At 52.2% G+C, this 20,124-nt stretch overlaps 1 protein-coding gene across 3 annotated transcripts; it reads left to right on the top strand.

The window, feature by feature from the left end:
• Nucleotides 1-7,241: 7,241 nt before the first annotated feature.
• Nucleotides 7,242-19,808, top strand: SH2D2A (SH2 domain containing 2A). 3 transcript variants are annotated; one of them, XR_012501336.1, is made up of 10 exons: nt 7,243-7,397; nt 7,729-7,926; nt 8,002-8,162; nt 8,957-9,141; nt 9,878-9,967; nt 10,221-10,389; nt 13,327-13,476; nt 13,683-13,982; nt 15,682-16,077; nt 18,840-19,808. XR_012501336.1 is itself a non-coding variant. In XM_074349594.1 (9 exons), exons 1-9 carry the CDS (start codon nt 7,364-7,366, stop codon nt 15,847-15,849), a joined length of 1,455 nt encoding a protein of 484 aa, XP_074205695.1. In that variant the 5' UTR covers nt 7,243-7,363; the 3' UTR covers nt 15,850-16,788. The 3 variants fall into 3 exon arrangements, 2 of the variants coding, with proteins under 2 accessions (XP_010952172.2, XP_074205695.1); XM_074349594.1 differs by lacking the exon at nt 18,840-19,808 and having other exon boundaries at nt 15,682-16,788; XM_010953870.3 differs by lacking the exons at nt 7,729-7,926; nt 18,840-19,808 and having other exon boundaries at nt 7,242-7,397; nt 15,682-16,788.
• Nucleotides 19,809-20,124: the final 316 nt, after the last annotated feature.

Genomic DNA, 20,124 nt, shown 5'->3' with positions numbered 1-20,124 from the left:
GAAAGAAAGTCACAGGAGGTTGTAACTGAACCAGTGCCGGTGTGACCGGGTGTGGCTGATGTGAAAGGCTTACAAGGGAGCCGTGCTCGCCCCACACGCATGTGGCTCTCAGGTGAGGTCCGCCATCCACAGACAGGCAGCTCTCCGGGTGCCTGGCCCTGTGACTGTCATGATGCTCCAGGCCTTTGCACCCTTGTTCCCCCTGTTTCGGACACTCTTCAGACCTTGACAGGCTGGCTCCTTCTCATCTGGCCAGTGTCTGTCACCTCAGCGGGGGGCCGTCCCAAGCAACATCCACTCTTCATCTAACACCCTGCTTTATCATCTTATTACGCGTATCAGGATCTGAAACTGCCTTCTCATTTGTTCACACGTTTCTTTTTCTCTCTCGCACCAGAATGAAGGTTCCCAGAGGACAAGGGCCAAACACGGGTCCCTCCTGCTGCATTCTCAGTGCCTAGGTTGCCCGACAAATCCTGAGAGGGCTCAAGTCTGTTGAACTAGCCAGCTGGATGGACCTCCATTTCTTTCTTTCTTTCTTTCTTTCTTTCTTTCTTTCTTTCTTTCTTTCTTTCTTTCTTTCTTTCTTTCTTTCTTTCTTTCTTTCTTTCTTTCTTTCTTTCTTTCTTTCTTTCTTTCTTTCTTTCTTTCTTTCTTTCTTTCTTTCTTTTTTTTTTTCCGGTTAGTGGAAATACTAGGGATTGAACCCAGGATCTCGTGCATGCTAAGTATGCACTTTACCACTGAGCTATATATAGTTCACTACCCACCCCCATAGCTACATCCGCCCATTTCTTATTATTACAATAAATTAAATGACAGTACCCAAATACAGCAGCCTTTTCCATATGACAAAGCATCACGTGAGTCACAGCTCATTTTCTACATACAACAGCTTAGTCTGGGTTATCCCCACTTTACATATGAGGCAACTGAGGCTCAGAGGGCCTACAGAATTTGTCCCAGGTCACAGGGCCGGTAGGTGGTGGAGCAGGGGCTCAAACAGACCCAACTTCTATTCTCGCTCCACAGTCACAGAACTCACGCCTCTTCCTCTGACACCCTCATCCACGTAGGTGCCCACAGCAGGCACAGGTGTGCATGTGGAAGAAAGTCTGCACCGAGCCAGGGGCTGGCCTGTGACTGTGTGAGGAGACACACGTGGAACCGCATGAGAGTGGCATATGCAGGGGACTGTTGCACTAGTGTGAGGAGACGGGGAGGTGACAACAAGGAGACACCTCTGCCCGGAGGGCCGTTTTTAATTCTTTAAAAGCTTTCTCTTCTCCTTTTTAAAATCTTCTCAAAGATGTTATTGAATATCTCTGACACGCCAGCATTCTTCCAGGCCCTGGGAATTCAACATACATCAGAGAAGATTTTCACCTTGGAGTGGAAAAGAATGAAGAAAAGAAACTCAGAAACCTCTCTTTTCTGCCATTGATTCATTGTTTCCTTTCCCCCCCCCCCCCCATTTCTGCTACCCAGGTATGTGGGGATCTTTCCTGCAGCTTTGGTCCTATAAGAGATCTTCTGCCAGCTTTCAGTTGGTATTCTGTGAGAATTGTTCCACACGTAGATGTATTTTTGATGAGTTTGTTGGTGGGGAGGTAAGCCCCACGCCCTCCTATTCTGCCATCGTGATCTCCTCTACTTGAATAGCTGTTTACTCAAGGAAATCAGATGCTCTTTGAGCCCGTATACTAATTAAAAACTAAGCAATTGATCTAATTAATCAGTGTCAACACTAACATTACGTTTACATATTACATTTGCAAAAGGCCTTATACTTTTCCAAAAAAAATTGTGAATATAATTATTAAGTATATTATTTTAAGGAGGAAGTTTTTTTATACCTTCAGAAGAACAAGGAAGAACTTGACTAGGCCTGGCTCATGACAGATTCATGTACTAATTCCATAATAAAGCTGTGATTTAAAACCCAGCCAGGCACATGCAGACCCATGGGGAAAAGGGGCTGTTGAGGTCAGGGCCCAAAGGTGTCCATTTCAGTTCTCAGTCCCTCACTTTCAGTGTGCTTCTTTTGTTACCTGCTGGTTTTCAATAAGAAGTAAGAGGCACTAAAAGGTTAATATGCCGTGGGTACTTCTCTTCACCCAGATATGAACTCCAAAAGAACAGGTTGCTGAGTTTTTATTTACCGTTGCATGTCTAGCCCCTAGCGTGTTTGGTGTCCTCCAGGCAGAGAATACGTGTTGACCAAACAGACACAGTAAGAGTCACTATAAAGTAATGCCTTAGGTCCTGTAAACGCCGACAGCTGTTAAGGGAAAAGGCACTATGTGAAATCTGAAATATCACGGCTCCTTTCGGTAGCATCATGGGAGTGTGTCACGATCGCTTGTGATGTCAGCAAAGCACATTCTGCTGGATTGAAAAACTACATTCAAAAATACTATATTTGAAAAACTACATTCAAAGATACTATGGTTCTGCAAATGAGTCCATGTTTTGGGTTGAAATTGCAGCAAAGCACAAGTTACTAAAAGGGAAGAGTTTTAACTGGTGGTTAGAAAAGTTTCCTGGATTCCAGTTTTGTTTTGTTTTTTAAGTGGAAGTACTGGGAATTGCACCCAGGACCTCGTGCATGGTAAGCGTGCCTTCCGCCACTGAGCTATACCTACCTCGCGAATTCTTGTTTCCTAGAGTTTGAATATTTCGGTCTTTACAGGAAAATTCTATAGAGAGCGTTTTTGTTCTAGTGCTAGATAAAGGCTTGGAAAGTCTGCTCCTTTTCTGCTCTCCTCGAGTGTCTTTAACGTGAAACCATTCAGTGGGAAAGCAGCAGAGCAGGGCGCTCCTAACTCCTTGGCGTCTGTACTGGCTAGTAGTTAAGATCACACGATCTGAAGCCAGACCACCTGGTTCTAATGTCCACTTCCTGACTGTGTGACCCTGGGCAAGTCACTCAACCTTCCCAAGTCTCAGCTTCCCTGTCTGTGAAGTGGGGGTGATAATCAGAGTGTCTCCTTTGTGGGTCTGTTATAAGGGTAAACAAGTCCATGCTTGTAAAGCACTCAGCGTGGCACTTGCTCATGGCAAACACTCAGGACTTGGTGGCTATAATCTTTCCCCACCCCCATACCTAGAGGTCCCAAGTTGGAAACCCCAGGTTTCAGACTAATGTTCTCATTATGTGACTGAAGCTAAGTCTCTTGATCCTGATCTCAGTTTTCTCACCTATAAAATGGTGCCAGGTAATCCTCAAATAAGGCAAAGTTATTTGGCAGTTATTTATCAAATAATAACTGATCATCCAAGGTAATGATGGGCTACTGGTAAAGTCTAGACACAGGGCAGGGTGGTTAAAAACACACACACAGAGATATCAGTTTTGTTCCCTGAATTCAGATGGTTGGAATGAAAAAGTAAAGATATTTGTGTAATCCACAGTGTGTATTCTCCTTACTATATTGAATCTCCTCAGATTCCCTCCATTACCACCTCCTTTCCAAAAACCCTGGTCTGGAACTTGCTGTACAGGACAAGATGTTGTACCTTGTATTTCCCAGCACTAAGAGAGAGGCACAGCATTTATTTGGCCTCTTCGGATTTGGAGACCAGGTGTGCTATACTTGAGAATATCATTTCAAACTAGTTGTGAGGTGACCCAGAAGGTTACCAGGTCCAAGTGAGTCCCAGAGCTAGAAAAGACCCCTGCAGCAGGTCCAGACTGTAAACAAGCTGTCCCACCTCTTGGGCCTTGTGGTCCAGCATGTCCGGTGGTGCTGGAAGTACCTGTGTTGGCTAAGGATGCTATGTGGAGTTTGGAAAGCTCTCATAGGGGAACTGCAGCACACAACCTGGGCTTCTGGAACAAAGTCATGCTCTCTCTAGCAGAGAATTACATCTGAAAAATAACTCCTGGTCCGCTATTGGGACCTCACAGAGACTGAGAGCCTGAACAATGGGTGCCAAGTGACCATTCAACCTGAGCTATGCATCGTAACTGGGATGCCCTGAAGAGATGCCCAGATCTACAGTGTAATTTGCATAGGTAAGAAACAAGCTTTTGATGTGCAAGCTGCTGAGATTTCGGTGTTCTTTGTTACCTCAGCATAACTTAGCTTATGCTAACTTATGTTCCACTTCCAAACCACATGAAGGAGAGGTGCTCAAGAGAATCACTGACCATCATGGAAGGAGGGTTTGCAGAAGAGGACATGGGCATCGTGCTCCCAAGCTGATGTCTGCTGAGCTCACCGTGCTTTCAGTGAAAAGCATGGTGAGGGAGATCATTCATCATCCATTCACTCAACAAATTATTATCAAGCACCTACGACATGCCAGGAACAGTTCCAGGGGCCCAGGAAACAGCGATGGATGAGAGAATTGATACTACAAGTGTCCCCTAGCATTTGGGAGGCTTTTATGACCAAGGACTTTTTATCTGAAAATTTCTGAATGGGGGAGGATTAATGGAGTAACCTGTGAGAAGAAGGAATATGGTGTAGTGGACCCAGAAAGAAAGAGGATGGGCAGCTTCACCTTCCCACAGATCTAGGAAGGGGGAGACCCAGCAGTCTCCATGGCTTCAAGAAAGGTCAAAAGCAAGAGTTGCAGGATTTCTTTGATGGCCAGGAGAAGTGATGCTTCACTCAAAGAGGGTGGGAGCTGTTGGCTGGGCTGAGGGAGACCCAGTAGCCTTCCCTCTGAGAGGGTCTTGGGTAATGGACGCAGACAGCAGAGCTGAGCAGTGCCTCAGGAAAGCAGAGGCCACCACCATTCATGGGCTGAGCAAGCTGAGACCTCTTCACGCCAACAGGTGACTAGTGACGGAAGATATAAGACACGAGTCTTATGCAGCAGATGCTACGGTAGTCCCCCATGACCCCTGCCTCCTGGCATTCATGCCCTTGAGGAATCCTTCCCCATGAGCGTGGGTGGGACCTGTGACTTGCTTCTAACCAATGAAATGTGGCAAAGATATAAGTAATTACGTGCATGTGATCACATAAGATTGCAGCGCCCATCTTGCTAGAGGCTTTCTCTCTGACTTGAAGAAGTAAGCAGCTATGTTGGAAAGCTCATGCGGCTAGCAGCTGGGAACAGCCTCCAGACAACAGCCAGTAAGATACCAGAGACCCTAGTCCTACAGCCACGTGGCAATGAATCCCGTCAACAACCTGAGCAAACTTAGGAGAGGATTCTTCTCCAGACACGACTCCGGATGAGAACACAGCCTGGCAGTCACTTTGGTTGCAGTCTTGTGAGTCTCAGAGCAGGGGACCCAGCTAAGCTGTGAAATTACACGTGTGTGTTGTTTCAAACTGCTAAGTTGTGGCAATTTGTGACACAGCAACAGATACCGAATATGAAGACCCTCTGTCTCCTCTTCTCCCAGTCCTGCCTCAGCTCCAGCAGGGAGACGAGCAGACCACACCCTCTCCTGACTCCAGCCCCTCAACCATGGGCCAGGGGAACAGGGTGGGAGAGGGGAGAGAGGAAAACAAGTTTAAATCAGATATACGATTGGATATTGGAGTTTTAAACTCTTCATGCGTGAACATGAGTGAAAATTAGAGTATCTGCTTAAGATGCTGTTACAGGGTAAGAAAGAGGGCAGAGCTTGGTTGCAGGTAGAGACTGCAGAAAAATAAAACCATGTCAGATTTGAACTCCACTGAGTTGAGACTACTCAATACGTTGGTTACATCATTGATTTTTGAGGAGGGCCAGCTCCACCTATAACTTACTGTGAATGCTGGGCAAGCGACTTTTCTCTCTGGGTCTGGATAAAATGAGCAGTTTGGAGAAGATCTTTAAGGCACTTCTCAGTCTCATTTCCAACCTCTGGGGGCTGGGATCAAGGAAAAGGCAACAGTTTTTAAGGAAGTGGAGAGGGATCAGGCAGCTAAGGGGTGGGAGGAGGTGAGGTCCTGGGGTGTGGGTATGGCTGGGCCAGCAGTGACTGCTGGGGAGTGTGTTTTGGGATTCCAAAGTTATTCCTGGGTGCAAGGCAGCGTGTGCTCCAGCCCTGGCACCCTCCGGCTGCATAAACCACCACTGGCAGCCCCCAAGGCAGCGGACTCTCCAGGCACACACTCCCCTGCTCCACCCTATTTCCCTCTTCCATGCCTGTACACAGGCTTGTCCTCTTCTAGAAACATCTCTCCTACCTTCTTCAACCCTACTCATCCTCTACAACTCAGCTCCCTCTCCTCTTCTGACATCCCAACCCCCTCTACACGCCCGCACGGCTAGATTAGGAGCCTTTGAGGTGGGCTCCCGTAGCACCAGCCCACACCACTAACTTGCCACAACCTTGTGTAAGTATCTGTTAGAAAGTCGTTTCCCTTTCTTTTCATCTTGAGACAAGATTCTTTTTCTCTCTGGGCTCTCAGCACCAAGAATGGTGCCTGGCACAGAATCAAGGACTGTTGGCCTAAATCACAGTGAAATTAGTAAAAGAAGACCTGATTTCTAGTCCCAACCCTGCCATGAACATCAGGGACAATGAAAGACGCTTGCCAAGGTACTTCATTCCTCTGAGCTTCAGTTTACCCTTCTGGAAAATGGCGATAATGTTCTCTGTCTCCTTCTCATTTGTGAGGATCACATGACAGAGAAATGGGATAGGTCCTATGGGGTGGCAGGAGATAAGCACTTCACAAGTTTAAGACATCAGCACTAAAGTTACTGACAACAACCACTAGTAGTCTTACTGCTAAAAACGACCTGCTTAGTTGGAGGAAATTCTCCCTTCCTTTCTCTGGGATTGCCTGGTTTTGCCCTAACCCAGCTCCATGATGCGCTTAAGGATGAAGCCAAGCTCTCTCCTCCCTGCGCCCTGGTCTCACAGATTTCATAAGAGCTCAGACAGTCCTTCAAAAGTCTGACCCGCTTTCTTCCTGTTGCAGTTCTGTCCCCTCCACCTTGCGTGTCCTAAGAACAAATCTCTGAGGAGCCTGAAGTCCGATCACTTTACAAGGTTTATCCTTCCAAGGTTGACATCCCCACTGCCTCTGCTCAGAGACAGAGAGAGAGAGACAAAGATTGAGGGAGAGAAAGGGAAATCCCAGTCTGGAGTGAGGGCGTGGAGAAAGAATCAGGAAGGATGGAGATAAGATAGCAGTAACGGCTTCCCAACACCCAGACACAGAATGACACAAATACTCACCACACCGCCACCACCTTCAGCTGCCTGGCTTCCGGGGGGAGGGACAATTGTCTTACGGCTTTCCATGACGTGAGTCCTCTGCGAAGTCTAGGGCTGTGGGTGAGGCGACATTTCCTGCCCCCGGGGGCAGGGGTGAGAGGAGAGATGAGTTGCTGAGTGTGCACACCTTTGAGAGCCCATACACACAGCCTGCTCTGGGGGCTCCTTTCCTAAGCTGCCCCCATGGAGTTCCCCCTGGCCCAGATATGCCCCCAAGGTAAGTGTGAAGTTGGAGAATGTGGGTGGGAGGGAACATCGAGACCCCCATCACACCCCCACCCGCCTTCCCGCTCACTCCCCCAGGCCTGAGCTCCCATTTCAGGGGTGAGAGGCCCCACCCCAAGCCAGAGCTGGCAAGGCGGCCCACAGCTCCTTCTCCTCCTCTGGGGCTCCAGGTCCACGCAGCCCCAAGGATAAAGGTGGCAGGGTCTGCTGAGCGCTTCTTAGAGACGAGCAAGGAGACAGCAGGATGACGAAGCAGGGTGGGAGGCAGAGGATCCTAGCCCAGAAGAGGGACCTGCCCTGAGGAGATCTGCCTCCCTTCCCAGATTTAGGGACTTCCGGGCCACCAGATGACCAGTTGACTTTCCAGCTCTCCTTCCTGAGGCCCAGTTTCTCTGACAAGCCCCTCTGCCACCTCAGCCCCTCTTGTCTCCTTGGCTCCTCACTCCTCCTCCCTGAGAAATCGTCTCTGCCGTCCCTCCTGCATTTCTCCTGCCATGACTGTCTGGTCCTCCAGGTCCCTGGTGAGAGGCCTGGAGGAGGGGTGGGTGGCGGGGAGAGAGGCAGGCCTTCACTGAGAAACCTCTCTGTGCAAGCAGGGAGTCCAGAAGCCCCCGCCCTGAACTTCAGCACCTTCCTGCCCGTGGGCTTGAATCCCAGGAGCTGCCAGGACCTGAACTTGCTTCCGGGACCCAGACTCCAGGCTCCAAAGGCTGAGGAGGCTCAGTCCACCCCCAGGGTCCTGGCTGTCCACGCTGTGGTAAGTGGGAACCGGGAGGTACAACTCCTTCATCTGCCCCACCCTCCCACGGGTGAGGACTTGCAGATGGACAAAGGCCAAAGCAGGAATGAGGTGGGGTTGCCAACATGGCCAGGGGCACAGAGGGAGGGAAAGGAGATCAGGAGCTCCTCCTTCAGTTGCTGAACGACCCACTCACTGCTCCTATGTCCCTGGGAAGCTAAGGGTCCACAGGTGACCAAGGTACGGTGACTTGAGTCCCAGAAGCAAGCTTCTGCATTTCTGTCTGTGGCCTTCATCTGCCCAGAGCAGCCCTGTCTCAGTCCTTCTCACCCACCCAGTCATTAGGAAGCTCTCCCAACAAACCAGCTGAATTCCTCCAACTGTAGGGTGAGCCCTCCCTCATTCTGGCCTCTGGAGTGACCTCCTGCATCACCTCCCTTCATGGCTCAGGCCAGGGAGTTTCTGTCTATCTGGAAGGCCTCATTCCCATTTAAGCGCAGCTTAACAGCTCCCTATTCCTGAATCAAAGGCCCAGGGACTCAGAGGGAAGTGGAAGGAAATTCCCTGGAAACAAAAACAGCTGGAGTTGAAGCAAGAGATTTAAGTTCGACTTTGGGAAGGACTTTCTGGGTAATTATATCCTAAAATAAGCAAGTGAGATGGCAGAGGGGGGTGGGGAGCTTCTTCCACATGTCCAGGAGGGGCTAGATGTAGGGATGTGAAGCTGGCTCCGAGGCAGCTGATTTGAAGTCAGGAGAAGGACTACTAATCATGGCTACTTCTCCCTCCTTGAACTCTCTCTCCCTATCTAGGCACCTCCCCAGACCCTGGGGGCTGCCTGCAGCCCAAAGGGCGTTGGGAAGGCTGAGGAGGTACCTAGGGAAGGAGGCCTGTCCCTGCAGGCTGAGACTCGAGCTTGGTTCCAGAAGACCCAGGCCCGTGAGCTCCTGCAGCACGGGGCAGCCCCCGCCTGGTTCCACGGCTTCATCACCCGGAGGTGAGTCACAGGGGAAGAAACAGGCTCAGAGAAGGGCAGGGGCCAGTCCTGGGTCCTGCGGCCAGTTAAGAGTAGATTGAGACTACAAGCCCAGGCTATGACTCCTGGAGGTTTCAAGTCTATTCTCTGAGGCAGATCTCCTGGGGGAGATCATTGGAGAAGGTCTAGCGCAAACCCCCCACCCTGTGCTTCAGTTTCCCCCCTCTAGGCTCAACTTCCCTCCTGTCTCTTAGGCCTCTGGTGCTCACAGTTTCCACCTCTGTCTCCATCTCTCTTGTCCTCCATCTCTCCTTCCACCTTTACCTCTGGTTTTCACCAGCCTGCTCCTTTCTTCCCTCCCTTGAAGTTCCTCCTTCCATCTCAGCTTCCCTTCTCCTGTATCTGTGTTCACCTCCTCCATTCAGCTTATGACTTCTGAAATCCAGAAGTCTATTACGGTCCCAGTTGCTGAAGCCGCAGAACTGCCTCCCCCCCAACCCACCACCCCAGGCTATTTTTCCAGAATGCAGCCAGAAGGATCCAGGACTGGGAGTCTCCTGAGTGGGACCCCTGGTCCTTGTCCCTGCCCAGTCTCTGCAGTGGAGTGCAGTGCCCACATCCTCTCTCCCACCTCCACCCTTCTCTAGCCACTTCAGCCTGCTTAATTAAGGTATATGGGTCCCCCATGAGAGCCAATGAGACGGGGGTGAGAATGGAAATCAGAGCAGCCTTCCCGTGTCTTCTCCATTACTCACAGAGAGGCCGAGAGGCTGCTGGAGACGAAGCCTCAGGGATGCTACTTGGTGCGTTTCAGCGAGAGCGCTGTGACCTTTGTGCTGACTTACAGGTGAGGGGAGGGGCGATGCGCTGGGGGGCAAGGGGGCGGGGCTTTGGGTTAATCGGAGGGCAGGACTTGGTGCTGAAGGACCTGTGAGGGGCAGAACTTCATGCTGATCCCCAGCAGAGGCAGGGGCTCTACGCTCAGCCCCTAAACTAATGAGGGTAGGAGACCCTTACGCGGGGCGGGTAGGGGTCACTACTCGTACTGACGTCCTGGCTGGGAAGAGGGAACAGGTCTGATCCTGACCGGTGCCCTCCAGGGGCCGGACTTGCTGCCGCCACTTCCTGCTGGCCCAGCTCCGGGACGGGCGCCACGTGGTGCTGGGCGAGGACAGCGCCCACGCGCGGCTGCAGGACCTGCTGCGGCACTACACGGCGTGCCCGCTCAGCCCCTACCGGGAGACGCTCACCGAGCCCCTTGCCCGTCAGGTACGCCGCCCCTACACCCCGCCCTGGCACTGACCTGACTCCAGAGACCCAGGCTAGTGCCCCTCCCCACACAGAGTTCAGGCCGCAGGACCGCAACACCAGGCACTTTCTCACTCCACGGACGACCCAGTCAGACCTCCCGGGCTTACACATCTCCGCAGCAAGCCCTTACAGAAAGATGAGTTGGGGAAGGGGTCCTTGAAAGACCAGCCCAGCCACACAAAGACTGGAAGGGCTGGGAGTGGCCAGCTAGGCAGACAGGTCATTTGTTTTTTTAATTTAGAGATACTTACTGAGGACCTAGCATATACCAAGTACTGGCAGGCCCTGGAAATAGAGCTATGGACAAGACAGAAGGTGTCAAACCCACAAAGCTTGCTCACCAGCCGCAGAGACAAATAATAGGAACCAAGTGTGAGTGTGTGATAAGAGGAAATACAGAGTGGGGTGCTATTTAGCTCCCTTGGTGGGGAGCCGGGTCAGAGAGTGCCTCCCTGAGGAAGTTCAGGCAGTTCTGAGGGACAATCATGTGTCAGGCATTGGTCTGGGCACTGGGAAATGCTATTTCAAAAGAATAAACAAAACTGACCCAAATATCCCTACCTATGTGGAGCTTACATTCTAGGGAGAGGAGACAGACAACGCATGAGCAATACAGATAACAAACAGAAACTACAGAAACAGGGAGTGACAGGATTGGGGCTATTTTACATAGGGATGTCAGGGAAGGCTACTCTGGTAAGGGGACATTTGAACAGAGGCCAAAGTAAGGGAGGGGGTCATGCAGACAACTAGAGGAAAAGCATCCTAGGTAGAGGGCACAGCAGGTGCAAAGACCCTGAGGTAGGAGCATCCCTGGTGAGATGAGATGAGAAAGCTACTACAGGTAGAGGTAGGAGATAAGATCAGAGGATTGAAGGAAGGGGGCCCTGTAGACTCTTGTTTGATTTGGGATTTTATTCTGTGTGAGGTGGGATGACACTGGACAGTTAAAAACTAAAGAGTGACATGACCTTGTAAGTTTGGGAGGAACATGGGTGACCAGATGGAGACCACTACAATACTTCAGGAGATAAGATGGAAGCCTGGACCAGGCTGGTAGAGGTGGAAGGGTGAGGAGGTGGAATGCTGGATCTGTTTGGAAGGTGGAGCTGATAGGGTTCTTACAGGATTGGATGAGGAGTGTGAAAAGATGGAGTTGTTGACTGAAATGGGGAAGGCTATCAGAGGACCAAGTCTGGGGAGGCAGGGGTTCAGTTTTGACATTCATGGTTTGAGATATCCATTCAATATCTAAATGGAGATGTCAAGTAGGCAGTGGGACTATATGGATCTGGAGTTTAGGACAGAAGTCTCAGCTGGAGAGAAACATTTGGGAGCCATCAGCATGCAGATCAATTGAGTCTAAAGCCCTCAGGAGGGATGAAATCTCACTCAGGAATAAGTGTAAATGGAAAAGAAAAGAATTCCAGCATTTTTAGAGTTTGCAGAAATGGAGGGGAACCTACAAAGAAAACTGAAAAGGAGCAGCCAGAGAGAGAGGAGACAAACCAAGAGGATGATGCCCTAGATGCCAAGCAAAGAAAATGCATCAAGGAAGAGCAGGTGCCAGCAGGTCCAGAATTGACTATTGGATTTGGCCAACAGAAGGTCACTGATGACCTGGGCTAGAATAGTTTCTTGGAACTTAGTGAGTGTCAGTTCAAAGAAGTATTCTCTGTGGGACTGTTCCTATGTGGCAACTCTTGTGCAGAGTTTTGTGAGGAGTAGGTAGAGACTTGAAGATTCCCAAGCAGTGGCAATGGGTTTTAGCAAAGTCTGGAGGTGAGGGGAGCCAGCTGCAGCTGAGAGAGATGAAGGCAGATCTGTCAGAGACCAAGCTCTATGGCCAGGGCTCAGAAGGTTGGGTGACTTAAGTTCTCTGGAGTTTGCGCTTTATCCTGGAGCAACAGGCAGCCACGGACGATGGCTAGGGGAACTTCTGCAGCTCACTCTGATCGAGGAGTGGAGATGGGTTGGCAGGGAAAGATAATACAGGGGGAGGAATTAGGAGGCCTGGACCAGAGTGGTGGCTGTGAGCATGGAGAGAGGTGTGCAGATCTAAATATATTTAGGCAGTGGAAGGAGCAGGGGATGTGAGGAGGAAGGGAGAGGAGGTCCAGGATGACTCCTAAGGCACTACTTCAGCAGGTTGTTGGAGGTACTGCTTTATATTCATAAAGGGAATGCTGAGAACTCTTAGGGGGTTGGGGCAGGGAAAAAGAATTCTAATTTGGATCCATGAAGTCTGCAGTGCCTGTACACCCCCAGATGGAGACATACGCTTGGTGGATTGCAGACGCAAGAGAAAAGCCCTATGGTCTGAGCCTCCTAAAATTAATGGACATGCGGAGAACATTTGTGAACCCCGGGACAAATGCGGAGGGAAAAGCACACCTAACACAGGGAGGAAACTTCCCTCTGTGAGGACAGCTCCTCTCCCCTGAGGCAGTAACTATGTCCCTAAAATATCTAGCTTATAGCTGCGTAAAGTTGTCCTCTGGCACCTGCAGAAATACACACAGACACAGCAGTCTTGGAGATCTCTCCCCATGCTGAAAATTTTTAGGCTAAAGACTTCTAAAGCATTGTTGCAGTTTTACAACCACAGGCACAAATGGTGACTGGCCTGGCCCTGTGTTCCTGATGAAGTTAAGTTTAATACTAGATGTGGCCTGTGACCGGAGCAACTGCCCCACCTCCTTGTTTCCCTGCCGCCTCCACCCCTCTTCCTCATCCAGGAACCCAGTGTGGGCCAAATTTCTGTGCCCTGCCCCGCCCCCACATCCTCCACCTGGACCAGATTACTTTGTCCTCCGGGATTACCTGCCCAGTCCCACCCGTCATCCCTCCTGCACCAAGTCCCTGAGGCTTACTCCCCCCTCAACCCTCCTGCAGACTCCTGAGCCCGCGGGACTGTCCCTAAGGACTGAAGAATCAGACTCTGGAAGTAAAAGCCAGAACTCACAACCTCAGTATAGCCCAATCCTCAAAAAGGAGCAGAGCGCATCCGCCATGCAGAAAGAAGGGGCTGGGGAGCCACAGGAGGTATTGGGTGGGTGGCGCTGAGGGAGGAGGTAGGGCCTGAGGGAAGAGCGGGGTCGAAAAGGAGGGCGCGGCCTGGGGCCAGTGGGGAGGCGGGAAGCCTACAGGGGACCGATGCTCAGGCTGGGCTAGGGCTCCAGCTTTGGCCCTGCCTGGGTTGTTCTGACGCACTCTCCTCCCTTCTCCGCCTTCTCTCCTGGCCCTCCCAGCCGTCCAGGCCCAGGCCTCCCATGCCCGCCAAACTTCAGCTGCCCTATGAAGTCTACACAAGCTCCGCTTCGAGACCCCGCCCAACCCCGCCCCCCAAGCCTTCCATCCCCATCTACCACGAACCTGATGAACCCATAGACTTCTATGCCATGGGCCGTGGCAGCCCCGGGGAAACCCCCAGCAACATTTATGCTGAGGTGGAGGTGAAAGTGCCTGATTCAGGGGGTGAGAGCCTGCCGCGCATCCTCAGGCACGAAATCCTACGGAAGTGCATGTCCAGACCCGTCCCAGGAAGCCAGGTAAATGGGGATACAGGGAAGAGTTAGACCACGAGGAGGCCTTCCTGAAAGCTAGACTGGGGAGGGTGGAGAAGATGTTGAGACTGGATGCCTGGGTTTAAGTGAAGGAAGGTCTGAGGTCTCACCTGAGATGGGAAGGACAGAGGTCCAGGCTGCCAGCAACCCTTTTCCAGCTCAAGAGATTGCTCCTTCTCCTCTGCCTGAGTTCCTGGGACCTGACTCCCCTTTGTCAAGTCCCCATCCCCTCCACTTCTCGGAGAAAACAGAGGTCCCTCACAGGGCCCCCCCAGCCTTCCCCTACCTGAGCCTGTGTCCCTCTCACCCATCTTGTGCCTGGAATCTTGGCTCCACGCCTCCTCTGCTGCCCAGTCTGAACTTGGGCCTCTCCTGCTCTGGCTCCTTCCCCTCAGCCTTCAGGGGCCCTGCCTTCCTGAAGAAGAGCACTTGGAGTCCCTTGTGTCACCCAAGATGAGCTCAGGGGAGGGGGCACCTGCACGTTTTCTCCTTCCACACACTCCCCGTCTCCTCCTTCCATCCCCCACACCTGCCCACTCTTCTCACTGATCAGTTCAAGTCAGTGTCTTGTTTCCTGAGCTGTGTTAGACCCACCAGCTGCTCCCACCCTCTCCCTCTGCTTCTGCCCCGCCTCCCAGGCCCTCCTTCACCCTCCCCCACTGTGGGGCGCCCCAGGGTCCACCTCGGCAGCCCTGGTGCCTGCTTACACTTAGGCAGGCTCCTGCCGCCTGCTGCCATCCTAGAGCTGGTGTCACCAGTCCATATTTCCATCCAAAGTTTTCTCCAGGCTTCTGCCCCGCTCCCCGGTGTCCCACAGCCTCTTGACCTCAGTGCAGCCAGCGCTCTCACTGTACTCCCCCCTACCCGAATTCTCTCTCTGTATTCCCTATCTGGTCTCATACCACTCCAGCCACACAACTATTCAAGCCAGAATCCTCAGACTCCTTTGACACCTCCCTCCTCTTCACCCTCACTCCTTGATAAGCCACTGATTCCTGCTGAGTCTCTTCCTAAATACATTTTTCCTTTCCCAGTTTCAGCCCCCATCATCTCTCATCTTGCCACTTCTGATTCACTCTGCCCTAAGAAAGTCAGAAAGGTCTTTCTAAAACAGCTACCTGGCCCATGAGGCCCTCTGTACTTGGGGGGACCACCTCCTCAGCTGTACCACCGGCTGCTCGCATCCTTCCAGAACTTTTCACATTTCTTCAGACACACCAAGTGGTTTCTAGCCTCCTGAGGGTTTGCATACGCCAGTCCCTCTGCCTGTACACTTCCTGAAAGTGCACACTACCCCTGCCCAGCAACCTGCTAATCATCCTTCCAGACCAGCTTGCCCTTCTCCTCTCTGCAGAGACTTCCCTGACCTGACTGCAGAGGCCATCCACACAGAGGCTTTATACACACCTGTCATGCCACTGATCACGGACACCTGTCTTCCCTCTTCCCCAGCAGAGTGTGAGGGGCTGGGACTTACTCATCTCTGTTTCCAGAGCACTCAGCACATTGCCTGGCACGGAGCAGGTGCTCAAGAAATGTTTGTTGAATGAATGAGAAAGGTTTAGACCTCCTCTCTGCAGGCCAGTGACTGTTAAGATCAGACTGTCTTATCCATTGAGGCTGCAGGTAGGCCTAAGAGGCAGAGGGTAGAGGGTGTGATCTGGGACCATTCTTCTCTTTACAGAATCCAGGTGGCCAGCAACTGCATTCTGAGAACTTTGCGGCTGAACAAAGCCTTTCCGTGCCCCACCAGCCCCTACCCCGCTGGGGGCACACCCTCCCCCACAACTTTTCTAGACAGGTGCTTCAGGACAGAGAACAGGCCTGGCTCCCCCCGGGGCCTCCTCAGTAGCTTGTGAGTCTGAGCTGGGGGAGGATAACTTGGAACAGTGGATCAAGAGACCTTCACACACACCCAGGCGCCCTCCTCAGGAAATGCGGATGGAACAAACTGTAGGTGATCAAAGCTGGCAAGGACCTCAACCATCATCTATTGCAAAGATGGCAAAAAGGTGTCACCTTGCATGCCAACTCCAATCCATTGGTTGTGGCTTCCTAGAGCGCTGCGCTGGAAAGGATGGTAAGGTCATATTTGAACTCAGCAGAAAAGAACACCTGATAAACTGATTGATTAGCGATGTCTGCCATGGGTGAGAGAAGGAGGAATAGAAGCATCTACTTTGCCCTCACTGATTAAGTCCAACCCCCTCACTGTGCAGATAAGGAAACAAAACCAGAGAGGGATAGTGGCTTAGCCAAGGTCAAGGACTAGAACCCCAGCTTCCTGATTCCTCTGTATAGTCCTCTGTTCCATACCCCACATCCACAGGAATGTCAGGGATTTCCTCAGATAAGAAATCTGGCTGCTGTCCAGAGTTCCACCTCATGGGGGCCTGGGTGCTGGTTCCTGTCCTCCAGATCTCAGCTTAGACCTGTTCCCCTGACTGATCTGGGACCCCACAAAGAGCCTGGAGGTCAGAGGAGCAAGTGTGGAGTTAGCTTCCTTTTAGGGACACACCCACTGGCTCTCTCCCAAGAGTCCTTAAGAATCCAATGGCTCAGTGCTTGGCCATCTTCTAAAACAGTGGGCTAGGAGGGCCCTGCTGCATCCCACTGCCCTGGTTTCTCCTCCAGGAGTCTGATTTCCTTGGCCCTCTGAGCCTTTGAGTCTGGGCCCTGTTCCAAAGCTGCTGTTGTCTGAGGAATGGTTTGGCGAGAACAGATGTTAGAACTTGTTTGTTGATTCTTGTCTGGCTAATAAATCATCGCCAACCACCTCCCCCAACAGGGATTCAAGTGCTCTAGGCTCCTTCTGTCTCCGTCTCTGACTCTCTCTCCCATACTGTGGAAGGAAAGTGGTTGAATGGCCACTGCAGGGAGGGGAGAAGGGCCAGGCATTGAGAGACACTTGGGTAAGTGTCACAGATCTGGAGGCTGGGGGCCGGGAGACACCAAAGCAAGGGACAAAGACCTCTCTCTGCAAAGTATTCCCTCCCTAGTGGAGGTGGGCTGGGCAGCTATCCAGGGGCAGAGGGGTGGCTATATCACCTGGGGGATGCCAGGAAAGAAAGAGGGCAGGGAGGGAAGTGGTTGAAAGTTAGCCCCCTGCACCTCCTTCCCCAACTCCCCTGCCAAGCCCTGCAGGACTGGGGGAGGGGGGTAGGGAGTCTATGTGTATGAGCCCCTTAGGAGGATGGGGAGCCCACCCACAGTGGCTCCAAGGCACTCTCTTGTGTCTTCCCAGCCTTTTGGGCTCAGTCCTTCTCTGTCTCCCTCATGAGGCTTCCTCTCTCTGCCCCACTGTGGCCAAGCTCCATGCTCTGGGCTTCAAGTGCCTAGAAGAATCTCCCTTAGATCTTATTTTTATCTCAGACTGGAAGCTCCCTGAGGCAGGGAAGTGTCTGTCCTTGGGTTGCGCTCAGGGCTCAGAGCAGAGACTCCCCCAGGAGCCTCTCAGGGGCTTCTGAGCACTCCTGGGGTCCCATCTGGGCAGCCTCTTCTTACTCATTCCCGTGAGAGCTCAGCCAAGACAATCAGGGCCCATCGGGGTCCCCCTTCCTGCCAAGGGGCCCTGGGTACTTGCCTGAATCACGGAAGTCCCCCAGACCTTCCCTGAAGATATGTTCCCTAGATGTGGGTGCTGCCACCACCACGCCACCCCCAGCCTGGTGCAGGGCCAGCTCCAGTGACTAGTGAATTCCCCTCCTTTCCACTCCAGCGCTAATCAGCTTAAGGAGAAATATGGTTGCTGAGTCAACAGAGTTGGGGTTCCATTTCCTCCTGTCTGTAGATCTGAACTCCCTCCTGAGCGAGGTGGAGTAAGATGGGGGAGGGGAGGGGAGCAGATGGCTTTGGGGAGGGTAGGCTGAAGGTGCAAGAAAGGCCTTAGATGAGACTCAGGGAGTCACCTGGTGGCTGATTCCTTGTGGCAGGGGAGGAGGAAGAAAAAGAAAAAGCTTACTGTATAGCAAGAACTAGAAATGAGAATGTCAGAAAACAGGATTTCCTTAGCCTTCAAGATAGAACAGGATGGGCAGGTGCAGGGAGGGGTCAGAAATGCCTAGTGACCCACGTGGTGTTTCTGAAGGAGCAAGGCCTCCTGGAGAGGGGCAAGCGGGACCCAAGGAACCTCTCCCTCCCTCTTCAGCTCCGCATGGCTAGGGGTGGACTCACCAGAGCGGGTGGGATTGGAATCCGGACCCCTAGATTCCCGTTGTGGCTCTTTGCTAACAAGCTGCCCAGCCTCTGACAGGGAAACTTTTTCTGTGCCACTGCTCCCTACATTCTTTTGAAATGGAGACAATGCCTTATTTGCACACAGGGCTGCTGTACAGAGCGGATGAGACCATGCAAGTGAGGGGATTGACAGAGCAGGACCGCTGAGGCTTGAAGGGACTTCAGGTCCTTTGTGACTGACTCTTTGGTTCAACCAAATAAGAACACTGAGGGCTAGACAGGGGAGGTGGCAGGGAACTGGAAGCAGTCAGGACCAGATCTTGTCATCCCAAGCCAGTGCTCCCCCTTATACCGTGGGGTCCCTCCCAGGCCAGGTAAGGCCCTGGTCCTCCCTGGGGCTCTAGCTGCAAGGTTCTCCTCACCACAACCACGGGCACCCCTGCACCGTTCTGCTGACTCCACTCCCAAGGGGAGGCCTGGGGCTGCGGTGAGACCTCAGGATGGAGAAGCTGAGTAACTAGTACAGGAAAAGGAGTCTGGCAATCGTGCTGAGCAGGTTGCTCTGCCCGGGCAGAGGCCACTCAGGCCAGGGGGCGGTGGGTGGGGGTGGCACTTCCCAGCTGACTCGGTCTCCCATGGTTATTGCATCCCTCCTGCCTCCTCTAGGCAGGGCTTTCTCTGGCTCAGTCCCCTCTTAGATCTGAGGAGAGCTGTTGCTGCCAAGCCCCTGATGCCCTTCAGAGCCTGCGAAGGCCTTGCTGCGAGTGAATGTTCCAGCTTCTCCCTCCGGTTCCAGCCCCTTCAGCACCATGGCTGACTCCAATGTCTCTTTGTATTTTTTCCTGCTCTTGTCTCCCTTATGCTGCCCCTTTCATCCTGTCAGTTCCTTCAGCTAATGCAGTAGACAGTCTTAGTAGGGTATCCTGTAACTCGGCCCAGGTGGACAGGGCAGGAGCAGAGGGGATGAGAAGCTATTAACTCCCCAACCTCAGCTATCCCAAGTCTGAAGTTCATCAGTCCCCAGGAACCCACTCAAGGAGGACTAAGGCCCCACCCTCAACTACCTCTCCAGGACTTAGAACATCTGTCTCCACCTGAAGGAAAGCTGAGCAGAGGGAGAGGGGGTGAAGAAAAGGTCAGGAGCAGACAGCAGAGCATTCCTGCATCCTTGCCACCTCCCCAGGCCCCACAGAACTTCAGCCATCCCCTCAACAGACTCTGGCTTCCTGGACAGCAAGCTCAGTACTCAGACCTGGCTGGGTCCCTGCCCAGGGGCCAGAGGCTTTGGGGTAGGAGCAATGACAGCTGCGCCATCTCTGTGCAGTTCCTAAGTCTGATTCTTGTGGACCTCGGCTTCCTTAGCTCCGCTGTCCCAATCAGTGCAGCACAGCACACTCGGACTTTGCCCCCACCCCTCCAACCACTTCCAGGGCCATTTGGATCCATTTCTGACCAAGGCCTTCACCCCCTCCTCCCTCTGTCCCTCAGCAGTTGCCGCCATGCCTATTTTAGCCAAGTTATCGTTCCTTATTCCTCCTTCCCTCTCCCTTATCCCTGTCTTCTCTTTCCTGTTCATCATCACTTGAGGCTATTGCCTCAGAGAGCCCTCTCAAATAAAGTATGCCCATTTTCTAACCTGTCAGTATTTCTTCTGGTGACCAGGAAATTCCAATCACCAAATAAAACGTCATCTTTGGTAGGGAATAAAAAGTGGCTTTTAAAAAATGGCGTAAGACTACTTGCAGAATACCAAAGGAAGTGGGAGGCAAGAGGAAGCTTAAAAGATACCTGGCTTAACTCTCATATCCCAGAAGACACTGGGACTCTCCCTGCCCACCATGTCTTGCCTCCCAATGCACACTTCCAGCTCCATCCTGATGTAGCCCCTAAAATAAGAAAGTTAAACTGTCGAATCCCAGGAGTGTGGTAACTCAGGAGCGCAGGGCTTCAT

Source organism: Camelus bactrianus, chromosome 21 (assembly GCF_048773025.1).
Source record: "Camelus bactrianus isolate YW-2024 breed Bactrian camel chromosome 21, ASM4877302v1, whole genome shotgun sequence".
Classification (NCBI taxonomy): domain Eukaryota; kingdom Metazoa; phylum Chordata; class Mammalia; order Artiodactyla; family Camelidae; genus Camelus; species Camelus bactrianus.
This window is presented reverse-complemented; position numbering and strand designations above follow the sequence as displayed.